The following is an 18,723-nucleotide window of genomic DNA, read 5'->3' as shown; positions in this document are numbered from 1 at the left end:
TGCGAAACAGGAATGATAAGTGGATAAAATGACAATTTATGTGATAAATCGGTTACAAGTAGTGTCTATTTTTAGGTAAACGTTTTTCCACAATTTTCCTAATATTATTCACAACAATTCCTAATTTCCCATATTTTTCAAAAAAAAACATTTTGAGGAAAAGTGTGAAAATGTAGGAGAAGTTGGGAAAACGATTTCCCGAAAATAGTCGTTGATTACAAGACATTAAAAGTATTGAGAATCGTTGCACTCTACATTATAATATACTTCTATCGGAAAGTGAAAATGAAACACGAAGAAAATGTACAAATAAATAAGTTAAAAGTTGAAAGTAAACACGAAAAACTCTGCGCTTTCGAAATAGAACGTTTAACTATATAGAATCTGGAATATAAGAGAAAATTCGTCTAATTTTTATTTTCTTCTACTTTTCTTTCTTTTTGCGTAACATAAGACACGGTAAATACACAAAATTTATTTTCGACTTGCGAGAATATACAAACAGCTTTTCAAGAGCATGGACTCTTGAAGTATTTTGGCAAGTAAATCCATGTAACCATACAGACGAACACGCGTTGTTCGTGAAGCTCGTTTTAAATTTTCTTTTTTAGTTTAATCATATTTTTGTCCCTTTTACATGACTTTTGGTTACATGACATCGGTTTTGCCAGCTTACGAAACATACGAAACTTTCACAATATTTCGTTTGAAAGGTAAAACATTTGTTGATGTTGTAATATGTGATGGTGACATGCCATCAATCTGTCTGTCTATGTCCCTTGGTACAAGTTCAATATCTCGGTTAAGATTGAAGAGAAACTGATTGGTAGGTTTGGAAGGTTAATATGATTAGTCGAAATTATTCCAGCTGTTGGACTTAATATTGAGTCACCGAATATTGGGGAGCTGAGAATTGTTTGACTGCACTTGGGATAATTAGGAAACATTGAAGAAATGAAGCGACAATCTGTGAAAATTAAATGAAAAAAAAATCTGCAAAATTAGGTTTATTTTTGGAAAGACCTTTTCCTATGTTTTCATGCATTTTTCCACATTTTCCTAGATCTTCCCACATTTTTCTTAATTTACCCAAGAGAATTTTTCGGGATAATTTAAGAACATTCAGGAAGTTTCAGGAAAATGTTTTACTGAAAATAGTCCACGGTTTCATTGGAAAATGATGTTGCTTTTCATTCGTTGTAAACAATTAAAATTCTCGTAAAAATAACAAAAGTCAGCGACGTTCGTATCGTTGACGTTGGTGATTGCGCTTCAAATAAATAATATTGCGTTCAAAAACAAGAGACAATTTGCAATATTTTTTGTATGAAAATAAACCGAAAGGAAGAGATGAACAGAAATTCTGTAAATAGTATTTCTCACATTGTTGATACGTTTGTCAATCTGAACAAGTGTTAGGTACATTGCACTCAATAAAAAAAAGTTTATGACTCGGAAAATGCGTACAATCGGTACCATTCGAAATCACATTTTTAAATATAACAAAACGAAACTGTTTCTATATTTGCCCCATTAAGTTTCCCTTTGTTTGATCTATAAAGCGTTTAAAATCAAGTTGATTGGACCCCATTTAACGTCCACAAAAAATTGGTCTAACAATTTCGGATGATTATTTCGGATACATCAGTGAGGTGATGAGGATTAAAGGATTAAAGAATCGGAAAACTGCAACGCCACATTTAAGAAAATTTTTAATTAAAATTTTGACAACGTTTCATATCTCACATTAACAATTAGACATTAAAACACCTGGTGTATTCAAATGAGTCGTTTCCCCTTTCCCTGGTTTATTTTAGAATCACAGGTGACTTCGTCTACTATCTGTATCTACAATTTGATTGACACTTTCAATTGTATGAAAATGAAGACAAAGGTAATTTTCTTGGCACTCGTACCAACAACATTATTTTTTCTCGGTTTTTTTGTTTGATGAGTTGTGTTCACTCGTTTCTCTTGTCAATGTACGTTTCTCACATAGTTCGGACAACATGATAAATGGGAAGGGGTGTTGAGAATATGATGAAAATTTACTGCTAAGTTTCTTCGGAAAAAAACGTTTTGAGATAGAGAAGTTAATTAAATTAGTTCTGCCGATACCGAATAACTGGCAGTTGTTTTATCGTATTTTTAGCACTTGCCATTGACTCATTACCTCATCGATAAAAACGTGCGAGTACTCTGTCACCATATAACATCTGATTACTTACATAAAAAGCTAATCAGTCAGATTTTTGTCGTACGAGTCAGATGCGACCGCTAGTTTTTTTTCTACGATCATGGTTCGGAGTTCGTTTCACGCATAGTTACCACGACAATATAAATTAAACAGAGTATGCAAATCCGAAACCCTTTTTTGGAACATCAGACATCTTCTTTTTGATACAAGGTCTCTTATATGAGAATATTCACTTTTTTGTGAATTACAAGTTTATAAGACAAGATAAAAGAAGTGGTCGCACAAAACTAATTCCTGTTGAGCCGAGGTCGGTTTAAATTGCGTTAGTTAAAATCCTAAAAAAACACAACAGCTTGATCTATCATTATGTACAAAATTTGGATTTCAATTCAATTTACAAATTATTCACTGATACACTGAGGGTATGTTAACCAAAATTAATTTTTAATCTGTCACAGACGGCAAGTATATGACCAGTATTATTATCGGATCTATTACTTTCATCGATCAAAGTTAAAAGAAAATTGAATGAATCTTTAACGGAATAAACATGACGATAAAGGACTTACATGTCATCAGTCATCTGTCATCAACAACAACGACGAAAATGTCCAATGAAAGGATAATGTTCCCTTATATAGAAGAATGTATGTTGAAACTTGTAAAGTAAAAGATTTTTTGTCAAACAAAGGAAGTATAAGATTTTAAATAATTGTCGTTTCCGAAAGGTTACAAAAATTGTGGAAAAACTGTAAATTGCTGTCCATTGAAATAATCCTTTAAATAATCGAAATTAGCGTCGCTTTCACCCTGTCCGTAATTAGCTATTGTTCAAAGTTTGGTTGAAAAGACATTGACATGATTGAAAAGAGAAAAGGCGACCTTCATCAAAATTTATTTCATAAAATTTTTGTTTTCGTTTGCGAAATGAACGAAATTTATTATCTAATTTCGTATGGAAAACAATCTTTTCATATACTAAAAAAGAAGACCTTACTCTAGTCAGTGAAACGATCGTCTTTTTAGATCGCCAGACTCACGACCTCGAAACATTAACAAATAGGTAAATTAAATCAAAATCTAAGTCATCCTATTCTGTTGATGTACTAGCCATGCGAAAGAGAGATGGAGTGTATGTGTATATATATGTCTGTCTTGTTTATTTTAAGGTATGTTTTCCATAAACCAAACAGATTTAAAGTAAATTAAAATTCCCAGAATATAATCACCACAAATTATCACTAAATACATTTTATTTTCTGACAGCAAATGCCATTTTTTTTACTCTTCATTTACATGAAAGAATAAAAACGAAACGAACGAAGCGCAAAAAAAAACTATTTCGCTGGACAATTGCCAGAATTTATGATATTCGGAAAAATGAAATATACTTTTCTACATAATTTTTCAATGCTGCGTACGGAATAATCAGCTGGTTCGTACAAAGAAATTATATTTCCAACGTTACCAAAATAGGGCCGTTTAAAGACACTTTACATAAACTTGGCAGCGGCATCGCACACACCGTAATGTTACAAAAAAAAACGAAGACGAAGAACTCACACAATTTTATTTTCATCTCCGCCATACGGGAAAATCTGACAGAATTTTATCTCGGTGAAAATTATCTTCAATGCTCTTCTCTTTTCTCTAATCTAAATTTATATATGCAAATCTATGGTTTATAAACGAGTGTGAGTGTGTACACGCATGGAATTTTGAAAACCGACACATTTTCTGCTTCTGTGTTTTACTCGAGTTTTTGATTTCTCCGCATAAAAATACGTTCAAAATTCAGAAAAAGTCCGTAAGACACGAAACAGAAAATGTGTCGGTTTTCGAAATTCCGTGGTTGTATATTCCTCCACTCGGAATTATATATATATAGCCGATCGGTTATAACTTGAAAATGTTATTTTTAAATCCCGTTGTGTATTTACGCTTTCAATACAAAATTCAATATTTTCAATGAGATTTTTCCGCGCCATGTGCTTTTACAATTTATTATTTTTAATGATCATGTATGTACCCACTGATGTTCTGGTGTACAGTGTACTCAATAAAGTGCAGAATCGAAACGAAATTCTTAATTTTTTTTTGTTGCTTTTGTTGTTCTTTCTTTAAAGTAACAATAATTATACGCCAATGCTTATTGGTGCTTCCATTAATCGTACAGAAATGCATTCAAATACCGTGTGCTTTAAGAGTCTTTAAATGGTACAATGATGAAGACGATGCTCCAGTGATTTGAGAACACATAAAAAAAAACATAATTGCACCAGATCTAAATGATCGTTCTAGTTTGGGAACATTATTTTGGATTCATTGAAATGCTTCTCGTTTACCTTAGCTACATTATATTGCTCACACGGACTAAATTTAAAGATTTTTGAAATGTTTTTAGGACCATAATTTATGTCCCTGTCACTGAGTCGAATATAAAGAAATTGAAACATTTACTGGACTCTTTTCGTGTGCTTGAAGCGTTTGTAGAGTTGAAGACAAACTCTATCAATTTTATGGCGACTTGCTTCTATCGTTTAACTAACTTTAAACTAACACGAACCTTTAACCTCCCAACCTTCAGTAAACAGAGACATCATATTGAAATAGATCTCATTCGTAACATAGTTCGGCCAGACTACTCAGATGAGCATCGAGGGAATCTGGCACACGCGATCATAGTATGCGTCCTTTTACTACATGTAACGAAAAGTCATGACTGTGCCAGATTCGCTCCTTAGAGGTAGATCTGGCATACCATCAATTTTTATGGTGTGCCAAATTACCCTACACCCTGCATTCATTTTACGAATTACACGAGATAAAATTTGGAAATTCACACGAAATATTACTCATCTGTTATCGACAAGGATGTCAAACATAAGCGAAGAGACTTGGATAGGTTTATTTTATAAAGCAAAACAAATGAAGATTTCGTGTGGAACACTCAGTGATTTTCTTTAAACAAAAGAAGGAACAGATTCGATTATAAAAAGTCAGTATTGAAAAAGAAAATATGTCGGCAAGGTCACGCTTTAATTTAAATTTCTCACCGTAAATGCGAAAAGTTTAGATTATCAAAACGTTCATCTCCAGTTCGTGAATCGCATGGATAGCGGGCAAATGCGGACTCATTATTTAGTATAAAAGTTCATTCCAGTCATTACCGATCCACTGAGAGCGTGGGATAAGAAATTCATTATTTATAATGTTTGTTGGCAAAGGATCTAAAGTTCGAGTGAAAAACCCTTTCCTTCTCCCAATGTTATCCACTACGTCACGTTACGCTACAATAACCATGTTTGGTCATTCAAGTTTGAATTATCATTCATAAATGCGGCATACGCTAAATATAGTCGTGTGAATCAATTATTTACGGAACAGTAAAAAATTTCCTCATAAGTCGATGTACACAACCAGGAGGTATGCCCTAAATAAAATTTAAAAAATTAAATATAACTTCCTCATAAGAATGCCCACATTTTTGATGTTATGTTTTCGAATCAGGAGCCAAGTGAAAATTTTAATGTTAATAAAACACCTTCTCGGCCGGTATGCGTGCCAAAAACGATTCGATGCGTATGCCTCCTCAACGATGTGCAGTTTCTTGCCCATGCGTTTCGGTTCATCAATTTACAAGATTTTCATAAAGAATTTCCGATTAACTCGGCGATTAGTCTAATAACGTTTTGTTGTTTGCGACCGGCATTTCGTTTTTTTTTATAGCTTTACTATTAGTGCGGTATGTTATGTATTTTGGAATTCCAAATTAAATTTCGCCAGATATATTTTCCGTGCAAAGTTTATTATAAAAACAAAACATTTTTTATTTCATTTAAAAGGAATTGTGGGAGTTAAACGATTATTGTACATAGAAACGATGATTTATGATTCCGTTATGGATTAATTAAATTCATTTTGTTTGCTCCATTGTCGGTGTGTACAATATAAATGCGAAACGACGAAAATAGCCCCGGTTTTATTTAAACTGTTTCAATTTGCGTGCACACCCGTAAATTTGCATATTTAATTCGGACGAAACTATCATCATGGGGTCATAATACAAAACGAATGTTTAACATTCAAATTTGGACAATCATTGAGATTTTCGGAAAACAAAAATCGTCATAACCAATTAAACGGATGGAGAACAGACGACAAATAATAACGAATATTGTCCTTAACCCTGAGAAATTAGATTTTATTTTTTATTTTTACTGGCAGTAAAGCAGTAAAACGACGGATAATAATCTAATTGCTAATATGTGCTGGTTTTTATTTGTAAGGTGTCCACTGTTGTGTGACTAAGCATTGTTTGTTCATTCAATGTTTAGCGGTTTCACCTGACACACTGGCACACATCGTAATTGACTGTTCGTTGCATTAGGTGATAGATAACAAAGCGCAGGAAGATTTGTTGCATAGCATCAACGCTTGTTCCTTGCGTGTGTATATTTAATATAGGACCCCTGTCTGCTATAGTAATTCTACTGATGAACTTATACATGGTGTCCGGTAGTCGGACACCTAGTTGGACACCCAATGTTCTTTCATTGATCAATTTTTTTATGAATGAAAGAGTAGGTGTCCGGTTACTGGATGCTCAGATCCTTAAACTTAAATTATCAGTACATCGACTATGCTCCTATGCGTCCGCATTGGACAAGCTTGTACAGTGCATGCAATATCTTACAATGTGAAGATGCTAGGACGTTAGCTTAACATATTGTAAAGTAGTTTGCGGCCCACATTCGTATGTTTAGTGTGTTTTTCCATGTCCCTGAAGGGATAAGAATTTTTTCTGTAACAATTCCTGTATGTCACTTCCCACAGATCAAATTAATTTTTAAATTCAGTGGGAAATTCTGCATTTATTTATTTTTACTTTGATGACTCCTCTATCTTCATTAAACATTTACAAAATGAAAACAGATGAAGTCTGGTATATTGTTTTGATCAGAAGAACACGATTTAACCAAAACGGAGTTATAGAATTAGGGACTACAGTGTGATTCAGGCTAACAATAAATACCGCTTTACCATCTTCTATCGACAACGACGACTGAAATATATTCTTCTACCATCAACATTTTCTATCGGAGACTCTAAAACAACTGTAGTCCTCAAATAAAATACATAAGTGGGATAATTGTGTTAACAGTGAAGCAGGACCTATTAAGTGGAATTAAATTTGCAAAAAGTTTCACAAAATCTGTGAATTTCGTAGACTTTTTTTCTTAGAATTCTGCGAACATTCTGCAAATTTCTGCGAATTTGATTCTACATAATATGTCCTGCAGTGAAGTGAAATTGAAAAGAAAATATAAAATTTTGCGCCAAAAACGGATATGATTCGTTAAGTAAAGTATTTAAATTAATAGAAAACGTTTGCGGATGGTGCGAAAGTAAATGTTTCATAAATTGAAATGAATTGGCAAATTGGTATGATGAATGAAAAACATTTTTTTTAAATATCGATCCCACCCATTCCACTACACAGACAAATAATTCTTAATTCCACTAATTTCATAGAATTTAGTGAAGAGAAAGACTGACCAAAATTTCGCTCCTTTCCTTAAGTCAATTGTTCTAAAATTTCAGCACATAAATTCCAAGAAATTCCATTTTTACAAACTACTTACGAGGAAGGAGGGAAAAGTTAAAATAAAATTCTCTATTCTAAACATCAACCACTTAGTAAAGTTCTTCCTCTCAATTCTCAAACAAAAGACAATCACTTACCCCCTGAGCAATCAATTAATTATCCAGTTGCAAGTATAATCCAAATTACGGGTGTTCAATCGCAGAATGAAAATCGTATCAAACCATCAACATTTCATTGCATAACTTCTTCAATGTTTTACTGTTCCTCCGTTACAACAACACAAAATCTTTACTCTCCAAATTCTTTTTTTATAATTTCTTCTTATCCATAAACATTTCTTTCTGGCACCAGCACCGAACTAACTTTAATCACACCGTTTAGCGTACTTATCAGCACTAACAACGAGTTTACGATTGAAAAATAAAAACAACAACAAAAACGAACGATTTTTTTTTACTTCTTTCGATTCAAAGCATCTATAAATGGTAATATTTTCAATCTTCACGCGCCAGTTATCGGGAAACTGTATTTTTGTTATCTTTTCTTCTGTTTTTCAACTGATCGAATCTATGGCTTAAGCGCATCTGACCGATGAAAACTCATTCGATTTTGTAAATTGACTGCGTCGTGAAAGCGAGAGAGACAGAGAGAAATGGAGAGGATCTTGTGGGGAATATATACAAAAATGTACGTACATTTTCCACGGCTTTTCTCACAATTCAAAAACGTTATTTTCGTCGTTCTAATTTTCTGCGATTTATTTTTGAATTTGAAAATATATTTCGTCAAACGAAACATTGCAATCCATTTCGAACATGTGGGTATTATATGAAAAATGTAAAGCGGAGAAGGTTTTTTAATTTAATTTCGACTGTTTTTAAAACACCATGTAAAAAAGAAGTTCTCGGTTGAAAGGCATCTTTTGCGCTGACGGATTATAGTGTATACATAATAATTTCGAATGAGAGGAGATAAAATTTTTAATAATTCTTTTTTTTTCGTTTCCAACGGCTTTGTGCGTGACGCAGTTCAAGTACATCGGTATTAGGCTTTTGCGGTGTTCGCACAGATTGAGATGTTCTTGAATTGTAAATTTAGAAAAGTTCAAAAGTTGAAGCACCGCGATGAGTTCACATTGTTCGTTCTTATAATGTGCAAGTAGCTTTAGGTTAAGATGAAAACCAGCGACAATGCATTGTAATGCTTTCAGTTTAATCGACAATTACCACACAACTTTATTACCATTTATTGATGGAGAAATTATGATGCGCAATATAAAAAGTAAATTTTTCGTGAAAATGCACATAAATCGTGTTTACTAATTGAAACTACATCTAATACATAAAATTAATGGAAAAAAAAACGATTTGTATACATTTCCACGAAAAATTTACGTTTTATACTCAACTTTTAAGTAGGTTGCCTCTGTTACCCTCTACCCGATTAAATACATATTGTAATTGTACTCATAACATATTCCTTGTATGTGGTATCATTGGAAAGGTTAGGTAATAGCATTTTGAATACATCAACTTTCAACTAAAAAAAATTCAAGCTCACTGTGCATGCTTAATATCGATCTATAAAATCAATAGTGCATTTACGAGGTATAGCTTCGAACCATTTTTTGGTGAGAATAAAATTCTGAATCGACTAAAAATTCCCGAGAGTGAACACGGTCTATTGTTCATAGCAATCTTAGAAACATTCGAAATTAATAATTAATAATGAATAGCCGCACAAAAAACCTCAAAAAAGCGAAAAACAAACGAAATAAATGGATAAAATTTCGTCGACTTGGGGTGGACTTCCGCTAAAGTCGCTCCGACCCTTTGCAGTGAAACTTATCCAAGGATGTTTTTACATGTTATGGTACTACATAGGCTATGCTCTCTCACCATACATACCATGTCTTGGACTTATGTCACTGCAGCCGGTCAGGGTCTTGGGAAAATCACCTATTTTTTCACCTAAAATAATTGATATCACCAACAGGTCAAAATGGACCGGTGGTGTGTATACTTAAAATGTGCGTCTCTTCAAGGCCTACAAGGCTAGCTAAAAACGTTTTTTCCCAAAATGGCTTTACTCGACTGATCGCGAGAAAACGATTTTGGGCCCCTTTTGGCAGACCCTTACTTCACTACCTCGATCGTCGACAACAAAATAAATTTCACCAAACGTAGTACTACGTTTTACTCGCGATAGTTCAACGAATCGAATGAGATATAACTCAATAATATCCGTGACACTTTGTCCCAAAGTTGTTTGAAGATTTGGCGATATCACTCTTAAGGAAATTAAGTATTAATAAGTGAAGATCGCAACTGCGGTAAGAATTACGTGGGTCAGGCAGTTCGAGGGAAAAAATACCAAAGCTGACCCGGTTTCATTGAAACCAGTCAGGACAGGTTCCAGATACCCTGAAATCTGCATAATTTTTCCAGATATCTGCTCAGCTTTCACATTCTGAACTGATTACAATTTTCGGGTTTTCAGATCAGGTCAAAATAGATTCAAGCAGACCTGACATGTTCCGAAAATTATTTAAAGGTCCAACGGAGAAATTGGTTAACCAACAGAGGAAACTTCACTACAATCCTGAACAAGTAATAATAGTAAATACAACCAACACCACTAACCTGTTTCTGTGACGATGGTGCTCCAACAATCGAAGTTATTTCTCTGGGCACCATTGATTCCATACCACTCATAAGAACCGAGGCCCCAAGAAACTTGTTAAGTAATGCCCGTGCTTCTTTGTCCTCTTCCGTATCGCCGTCTTCGGTCACTGATTTAAGATGGAAACGAATCTTATTAGTACTCGTTATCATGGATATTTGATTCATATATTTAGAGGGACAACTGAACAGAGATTAGGATTCGAGAACTCATGGAAAAATGAAACGGATAAAAAATTTACCATTGTCGGCATTCCGCATGCGGTTCAACACATCCTGTACGTTAGTCACTTTACGGTTGGAGTTGAGGAATGAACTGCTCTGATGTTGGCGGGACGTGGTTGTTGTTTTAAATTCCATTTCGTCGTCGCTTTGTAGCCGTGACGAAGACGAACAACGAACCTCAATGTCACAATCGTCAAAGTCTGCCGAACCGGAACGTAGACTGCTGTTGGCGCCTGTCGTGAGTAAAATATTGTAAGAATTATAAGAGCATTGCGATGTGAACTGCACACAGTCTAAATCTAGATCTAATTCTAAAATTCACTACTATTACAGGAATGCAAAGCAGGCTCTCGGCACAACTCTTAAACAAATTAAATTCCTCTGCTGAAACACGAAACTTTCTTCAAAACCTCAGTCTCATTTTCGATCAATGAAACCGGTTGAACGGAACCGGCTTTGCATTCCCATATCAACATTCAATTTGTGCTAAATTTTTTTGTCTTGCTTTGGTTTACTGACTTACTACGAAATGGGTTCTTTAACCATATTACAGAACATAAATTCAATTTTAGCGTTGAAAGACCGTCATGCTGGTCTAATTAAGTTTTTAGATGAAAGTAGAAAGCATTTTAAAGAAAGCGATATAAGAAAGTAACATCTGAAGCCATGTACTCGTGAACATTACCTGGCGTAGATTCTCGACTGGTTTGAGTGCGCAATATTAAGCCAGCTTTCGGATAGGATGAGGTAGTTTTTTCCGACGACTTAGTAGATTCCTTTTGAAATTTTTCGCTTAATTCCTTCACAGATCCACGGCGAACTATTTTCGGTTGTTTGCTGTTTGATGCACTCATGTCTTCAGGTGTATCCTATGAAATGGATTATTTGATTAAAAATCCAAAACCTTGGATGCTATACACGTCAAATGAACAAACTCACAATAGCCGTAATTGTTTGCGAGGTTGTCACACTGGTTACGCCTCTTCGGCTATTTTCCCGTTCAATTAAACGGTTACGTATGTCTGATGCGGTACCGTTCGATTCGACAAAATGGCGAATATCTTGCGGATCCGATGAATACATCGTGGTGGTTCGATTGCCGGTTGGCGGTGCTCCATTGTCGGAGAATAACGTTTCTTGGATTATTGTTCCTGACACTGGAAATCGAGAAATTAAAGAAATCGACTGACAAGACACAACAGCAACTTACCTTTGCTGGTTTGAACGGCTGGAGACTTTTTCTTCAATGCTCGGATCCCGAATAGAGGCTTTCCATCTTCATCAGTTGGCCCTATTCCATAGCTTGATGTAACACAGTCGTCGTTCTGTTCAACTGTCTTTTGTTTCTGCACTTTCGTTACGGTTGTCTTCTTGCCGGTCGATGTGAATGTTCTCGTAGAATCTGACGCTTTCGTCAAAATATTCTTTCTGGCCCAAATTGGCTTATCATCGTCATTGGACTTTGATGCATTCACCTGTTTCACTGCCGTATTTCTTAAATTCGACGTGACTTTGTTAGATCTAGGACTAGGGCTGCGACTCATTTGAACGTAGCTGTTCACTTGTTCGTTTCTGTAAGCGTTACTATTTCCATCGATAGAACTCTTTCTATTTGGACTAGATCGTCTTACAGACACGTCTTCTTCGATTGCGGTGCGTTCCGACGAGATGAATTCCGCGTTTTCGTTATGCCGTCTCTGTGGACTAGTTTTTCGAACGGGACTGGTTGTTCTTTCTACTCTAGACGTTTTGTTGAACTTGGACGTGTACTCACTGCCATCTTCATTTTTCTTTTTTAACGGGCTACGTGTAGGACTCGGTTCTTGTTTACGCCGCCAACTTTCCGTAGTAACGTCTGTGCGATTGGTGTTGACTGTTTTCTTAACACCTTTCGATTTCTCTTCGTCTTGAATTTGTTTCTTCACTAATCGAATCTGGGCTCGTATGCGTCGACGTTGCTCATAGCCCACTACAGTGTCCAGCATCCGCTCTAAGAGTTCGAGTTCGAAAATTTCTTCGACATGCGGTATCTCGCTGCAGCTGCTTTTGCGTCTGCCCGCTGATTGTTGCGAGTTTGTACGCTTCAATTCAACTCCAAACTTGACACTACTCTTCGGATTGATTTCCACCTGATCGACCTCGTCATCTGGTGTCGATTTTCGAATATTCGATTTATTGATTTCGATTGAATCGCGACGAATGTGTTCCAGAGAAGCAATGGTGTGATTCATGTATGACCGTTTATCCGTCGTAGCATCTGGTGCATCGATTGGCTTAGGTTTCTTTGAAGTGGTTTGTTCATTTGTCGTAAAAATTTTCTTCGGAGCATGAATTTTCTGCGATTGCTTCTTTTGGTCGGCATCTTCGACACGGGGTCGTGTCGTGTTTACTGGGGACGCTGCACGTTCGTAAATGTAAGATGGTCTACGTTGTTCAGGCGAACGAGACGATCTTCTGCGTTCGGGTGAACAAGAGGATTGTCTGGATTCAGGTGAACGGGATGATGGTCTAGAATCGATATCAGAATTCGAATCATCTCCTGTTTTGAACACACCAATATCTGAAAATATAACCAATTGATGTTGATGTTGAGAAGTGGTGCATTAAAAACTAGTTTGGGATATTTTCGGGGTAGTTACTTTGCGAAGGAACAGGTGAGAAGAGTTAGCAAAAAAGGTTTTCTTACCCGTCAATTTGACATCGGTTTTAGTTGCTTCAGCTCTTCTCTGCTCCCAAATCGAAGGTCTGGTTAATATGTCACGCTGTTTCGGTGCCTTCGGCGAGTCACCTCTTTCGAAAATCGATTTGGCCTTTTTCACTACATCGATGCTGGACAACGAAATCGGAACCGACGGTGATGAGGTCGGCTTACTTTTGTTTGGTACATAACGGTCGGTAATTTTTCCTCTTGGTGTTGACCTGTCAATTCCAGAATCATGTTGGTCGGAAGGTGTTCGTGGACCGTTGTCTGGTTTGGTCACTGTGTCCCGTAGTGACACTTGTCGCTGAACTTTAGCAACAAGTTCCGGTGATTTAACATCGCTCATGTGAGGTACACTTGCTGTTAATGTTTCGGCAGTTGCAACGAATTTGTTTACTTTGTCCGACACACTCAACAAACATTCGTCACTTTTTAATGTCTCATCAATGTCTTCAAAATCTCGTCTAGTTTTTACACGATCCGTATTTTTAACCGGTTCTGGTTTGTAGGACTTTGAATTTCTAACTTCTTTCTCAGTGAACTGAGCAACTTTCTCGTTGACCTTGGCGGTAGTGTTACACTCTTTCTTCGTACTACTGGACGTTTTGGTTGTATTGACTTCTTCGGCAATAGCAGTGAATTTAGACACTTTGCCTTGAACACTAAGACGGCACTCATCATCTACGTCCTCAGAGAATTCATTGACTGTTTCCGCAACGTTGCGCCTGAACTTCTCATTGGTTGGGCTAGTCACCTGCGTCGAAAATTTCGTAACTTTATCGGATACACTTAACATACACTCATCGCTGTCAGAAGCACCGTAGTCCTCGCTGACTTCCGTTATGTGGCAGCTAATATATTCTTTGGTGTTCTCTTCAAAAATTGGAATATTTTTGATATTTGGTCGTCGTTGCGGACGTTCGTCATCGGGTTCATGAACGGTATCAGGATATCTTGGCTTGCCGGTATCTTCTTCCGGTGATACAGGTGTTGGAATAATTCGGTTAGGCGTTGGCTCTCTAGACGATTTTGCCTGTTGAATGTCAATGATTACATTCTCCATGTCCTCGCTGTTTATGGTGTTTGCGGTCGACAGATTGATCGTCTTGGTAGTCATGCATTTTGTTGGTCGTTTTTCGAATTTCTGTGGAGATTTTGGAGTTTCGATTTCCGGTTTTGATCCCTTCCTTGATGTGGCTGAGAAGTGTTCACTCGTCGACCTGGCCATTTTTACTTCTTTGTCGACTTTCGTCGATCGATATACTGGCGCTGAATCTTTCCGTTCGGTTATTGGCATCTTCTTCGGTGACTTTTTGGAATTGATTTCTTCGTCGGAATCGTCGTCGGTTGAATAATTATTGGGTTGTTTCTGCTTCGGCTTGGACTTGATATCGATTTTTGCTGGTTTAGCTTTCAATTTTGAAGGCGCCGAAGTATTTTTGACAGGGGAACTTGATCGCAAAGCATTGTCCACTGGTTTTCCTTTCGATTTCGTTGGGCTAGATAAATTCGTTTCGATTGTCTCAGATGTCTTCTTTCGTGTGAAAGTGTTGGTTGTTGTTCTACTCGCATCCTGACTGTCAGTATTGACATGAGTAGACTTCTTGGGAGTGGAAACTTTATTTTCGTCAGAAACGGATTTACGATTAACTTCTTTATTAGTGGGTTTACGATCTGGGCTCGTTGCGTTCGATTTTCCAATTGAATTTCGATTTTCCGAACCTGGACGTCTTTTAATTGTATCGGCCTTCGTTTCGGAGAAGAAAGTTTCAGAAGTTTCAGTGAACGTTTCGTCGGTCGTCTTTCGAGCGGGCGATGTCCTATCGACTCTCGTAGGACTCTTACGTGGCTCCTTGTTAACTTTGTTTTGCTTAGTTTGAGTATCACGTTCTTCTGAACGGTTCACTGATGTGGTCGCGAACTCAGATTTGGAATTTTTGCGCACAACACTTTCCGAGTTTATAAGTTTTTTCGTGGCCTCCACAACGTTTTCCTTGGGTCTATTTCTCGACGGACTAGTGTTCGGCGAACGATTTGGCGATCGCTTTGGAGATGTCGAAGTTCTAATAGAGTCAGATTTAGGCTCTCTTTTAGGACTTGTTTCCCGAGTAGTTACTGTCTCGTTCTGGGTGTTCTTAGTTTTAGTGGATTTGGTCGTGAAAGAATTCGAGCGAATCTCCTCCTTCATGAATTGTTTTGTGACTTCTGATGTTCTTTTTCTGTCCGGACTGCTACTATTTGAACGGACTGGCGATGTAGTATGATTATTGGTTACCTTTGAAGATTTTCGTTCAAATGTTGAAGTGTCTGTTGGGATTTTCTCTTCTGTTCCGGGTCGTTCTAGTGGTGTGCGCTTCGGTGATGAAGACTTATTGCCTTTCGATCGTGTGAAAGTATCGAAGTGACCATCTTCTTCTACAACAGTGGACTTTGTAGAAGTTGGTTTCCTATCAGGACTTCGACTAGGTGATCGATCCACATTTCCTGCATTCGTTGAACTCTTCCTATCCGGACTTTTCGTTGGAGACCTTAAGGGTGATCTATTTTCTACTTTTCGTTCAGATATTATCAGATCAGTGGATGCTTGCTTTGAATTTTTTACAGTTTCTCGTTCTTCCGATTCCATCTTCATTCCTAACATTGAACGACAACGTTCCTCGTATGTCTCACTTCTAGTTAATGGAGGTTTTTGTCTACGTGTTTCCTTAACGTCTTTCTGACTTTCATTCAAATAGAAAGGTTCTACCCCGTGGTCTTTTTCCTGTTCTACTATGGTGTCGGTATCTGATTCCAAAGATGGAGATGATGCCTTTTTCTTATGAGTCGACAGGAACAAACCATCTTGAGTATCTCGGTTTGTCGTCTTGTCCTTCGTGTTGATTATAATTTCAATTTCGTCCAAATCCGTGACTGTTCGATTAGTGTTCTTAAAGTTGACGTACTCGATGTCGCTGACCGAGCTAGTAGGTGAATTGGATCGTCCCGAATCGAAATTAGACTCATATTCTGGATGATGAGCAGCTGGTTGCCTCTTTATTGGTCGATCCACATTCCTATAGTCATTCGTTTCTCTTGTAACCGTTGTAGTAACCGTTGTCTTTGAATCGATTTTTGACGAATGTCTTCGATCGTTGGATGGTCTGTCGACTACTGTTTCGTAAATCGGTTCATCGTTGTCTTTCTTTTTTGGCTTTTGCGCACCATCATCGGGTTTGACATTGTGTCTGGCCGACGATGCCGTCGGACGTGAATAGCTCGGTTGGTCGGATGAATTTTTGCGAACCGGTGCGTTGTTAGTCGGAATGTCATAAAGGGGTTGATTGTTTCGCGGATGGTCGTAATGATCCTCTGATTTCGGTATAGTTTTGTTCGAAGTAAACGTCTGACTGCCTTTACGAACTGTCGACTCTGTTTTCTTCTCATTTTTAAATTGTTCCGATGATGTAATGTCGATGGTTTCGCTGGATATCGTGGTCTTTCGTTTTTCTGGTGACAATTTTCTATTCGGCGATTTAGATTTGGTTACGGTTGTCGAGCTGATTTTGCTGGTATCCGACACATTTGTATCTCTGGATGGACTGCGGTGATCACGGTCAGTGTACGTGTAATTACTCTTCACCGAATAAGTGCTTGATTGAACGGAACGTTTATCGATTTCCGGTGTGACACACCTTAACGACCTAGCGAAAGCCTCATGCGTCGGATTATGATCGACACTAATTCTTTTGCTCGTGTAATCTGATGGTTTCGACGATGTTTTGGAAGCTGGTTTCGGCGAATGATCATGACTCGGCGAGCAAACGTGATAGATTTCTTTTTTCGGTACAATTTGCTCCTCTACGACGGGTTGACGATCAAAATGTTCATCGGGTAAATCGCTTTCAACTGGTCGCGCTTTTGTGTATCGTTCATGGTCGCGACTCAAATCTTTCTTAACAGTTTTGTGTGTTTCTGTCGATTTTTTGTCGTATAGGAGGTCGTCTGTGTCGATACTTTGAACTGGAGCGTTCTGTTTGGTGACTGAGTTTCGTTGCTGATCAGCTTCAATGGCTATTTCCATGCGGCTGGTAACATTCTCATTCTTTTGTTTCTGGAAACGATCATGAGTAGATTCGTACAATTCTGTCGTCTCTTTGTTAACCTTCTCACTTTGAACTGGCTGCTTATGTACCCGAATTTCTTCGCGACGACCATTTTTTTGCTGTTCATTGGCAGTGTCCTTATGAATGAATTCTTGGTTCAACGTTTCCTTTTGAGTGTTATTTTGGCGAGCATTTTCGTTGCGATGAATTTCCGTTCTGACTAACTTTTCCTTAATAGACTCGTTAGAATCTGGCTTAAGACCTGCCGCATCATCCGCATCAATAACTCGTTTACTCTTTACCACTTCTTCAATCACATTTTTATTATCACCCGCAATGACTTCGATACGATTTCTCTCCGCTCGATCTTCGGTTACAACACGCGACGTAGATGACTTTTCTTGCTTAGACGACTTAGATGTAGTTGTCGATGAAGCAGCTCTCGTTTCATATTTTGTTGTTGTCACCGTACTGCCATCCGGCAGCGTTTTCGTTTCAGTTATGACCTTCGTATTAGCATCCGGATATTCAACCGATCGTGATATCAACTGCCCGGGAGCATTTGCCAAATATTCAGTTTCTCGCTGGATTTTCCTGGCATCAACCGATGATGTTGTAGAACTGGCAGAATTTCGACGGATTTCATAAGTCGACTGTTGATTGGATGTAGTCGATGATGATTGGTTAGTAGTTTTGCTGTTAAAATATTCCTTTTCGAAATCGTTACAAGGAATTGGTCGTTCGAATTGGTCGTTGTTCGAATTCGATTGGTTTGTGCGAACCGATCGTCTAGCTGAGTTCAGGGCTCCTTCAAATTCCTGTACGAAGTCATCGTTGGTCGAATTATCAGACTGATATTTCGATGATGTAGTTGTCTTGGAAGTTGAACTGGTAGTGTTCGATATTGACTCGGTGCGTCCATTTTTGTCATCACCGGTAACGACATGCTCTTTGAGAATGGTATTCGAAGCATGTCCCGACGTAGACGTGTAATTCTTGTCATCACCATCATGCCGATGCGATTCAATTAATTCATTTTTGCCAGAAAATGTTGCCTTGCCACCTTTAATGTCTTGAACAGCATCGGTGGTTGCTAGTGTGGTATTACGTTGCTCTTTACCATCAGATGATAACTGTGATGTCGATATAACGTTCCATCCACTCGTATCTGGCGTACCCATATCGTATTGTACGTGTCTGATTTGGAAAATGGTTGGAAAATTAATTTT

At 37.5% G+C, this 18,723-nt stretch overlaps 1 protein-coding gene across 6 annotated transcripts in view; it reads right to left on the bottom strand.

Annotated features, from left to right (window-relative positions):
- LOC119069790 (microtubule-associated protein futsch) overlaps positions 1 to 18,723 on the bottom strand; it is a 60,485-nt gene that overhangs the window by 13,814 nt on the left and 27,948 nt on the right. For 5 of the 6 annotated variants that reach the window (XR_005086410.1, XM_037173932.1, XM_037173936.1 and 2 more), the window contains 7 exons: positions 13,398 to 18,691; positions 11,922 to 13,271; positions 11,651 to 11,868; positions 11,397 to 11,580; positions 11,235 to 11,306; positions 10,729 to 10,944; positions 10,448 to 10,596 (listed from right to left, as the gene is read on the bottom strand). Coding sequence is in view for 5 of the 6 variants with exons in the window: in XM_037173932.1 (XP_037029827.1) it covers positions 10,448 to 10,596; positions 10,729 to 10,944; positions 11,235 to 11,306; positions 11,397 to 11,580; positions 11,651 to 11,868; positions 11,922 to 13,271; positions 13,398 to 18,691 (7,483 nt within the window). In the remaining variant the exon portion in view is untranslated. The remainder of the gene's footprint in view (positions 1 to 10,447; positions 10,597 to 10,728; positions 10,945 to 11,234; positions 11,307 to 11,396; positions 11,581 to 11,650; positions 11,869 to 11,921; positions 13,272 to 13,397; positions 18,692 to 18,723) is intronic. The other variant, XM_037173933.1, reaches the window with a different exon arrangement.

The sequence above is a fragment of the Bradysia coprophila genome (assembly GCF_014529535.1).
Source record: "Bradysia coprophila strain Holo2 chromosome X unlocalized genomic scaffold, BU_Bcop_v1 contig_39, whole genome shotgun sequence".
NCBI classification, from domain to species: Eukaryota; Metazoa; Arthropoda; class Insecta; order Diptera; family Sciaridae; genus Bradysia; species Bradysia coprophila.
This window is presented reverse-complemented; position numbering and strand designations above follow the sequence as displayed.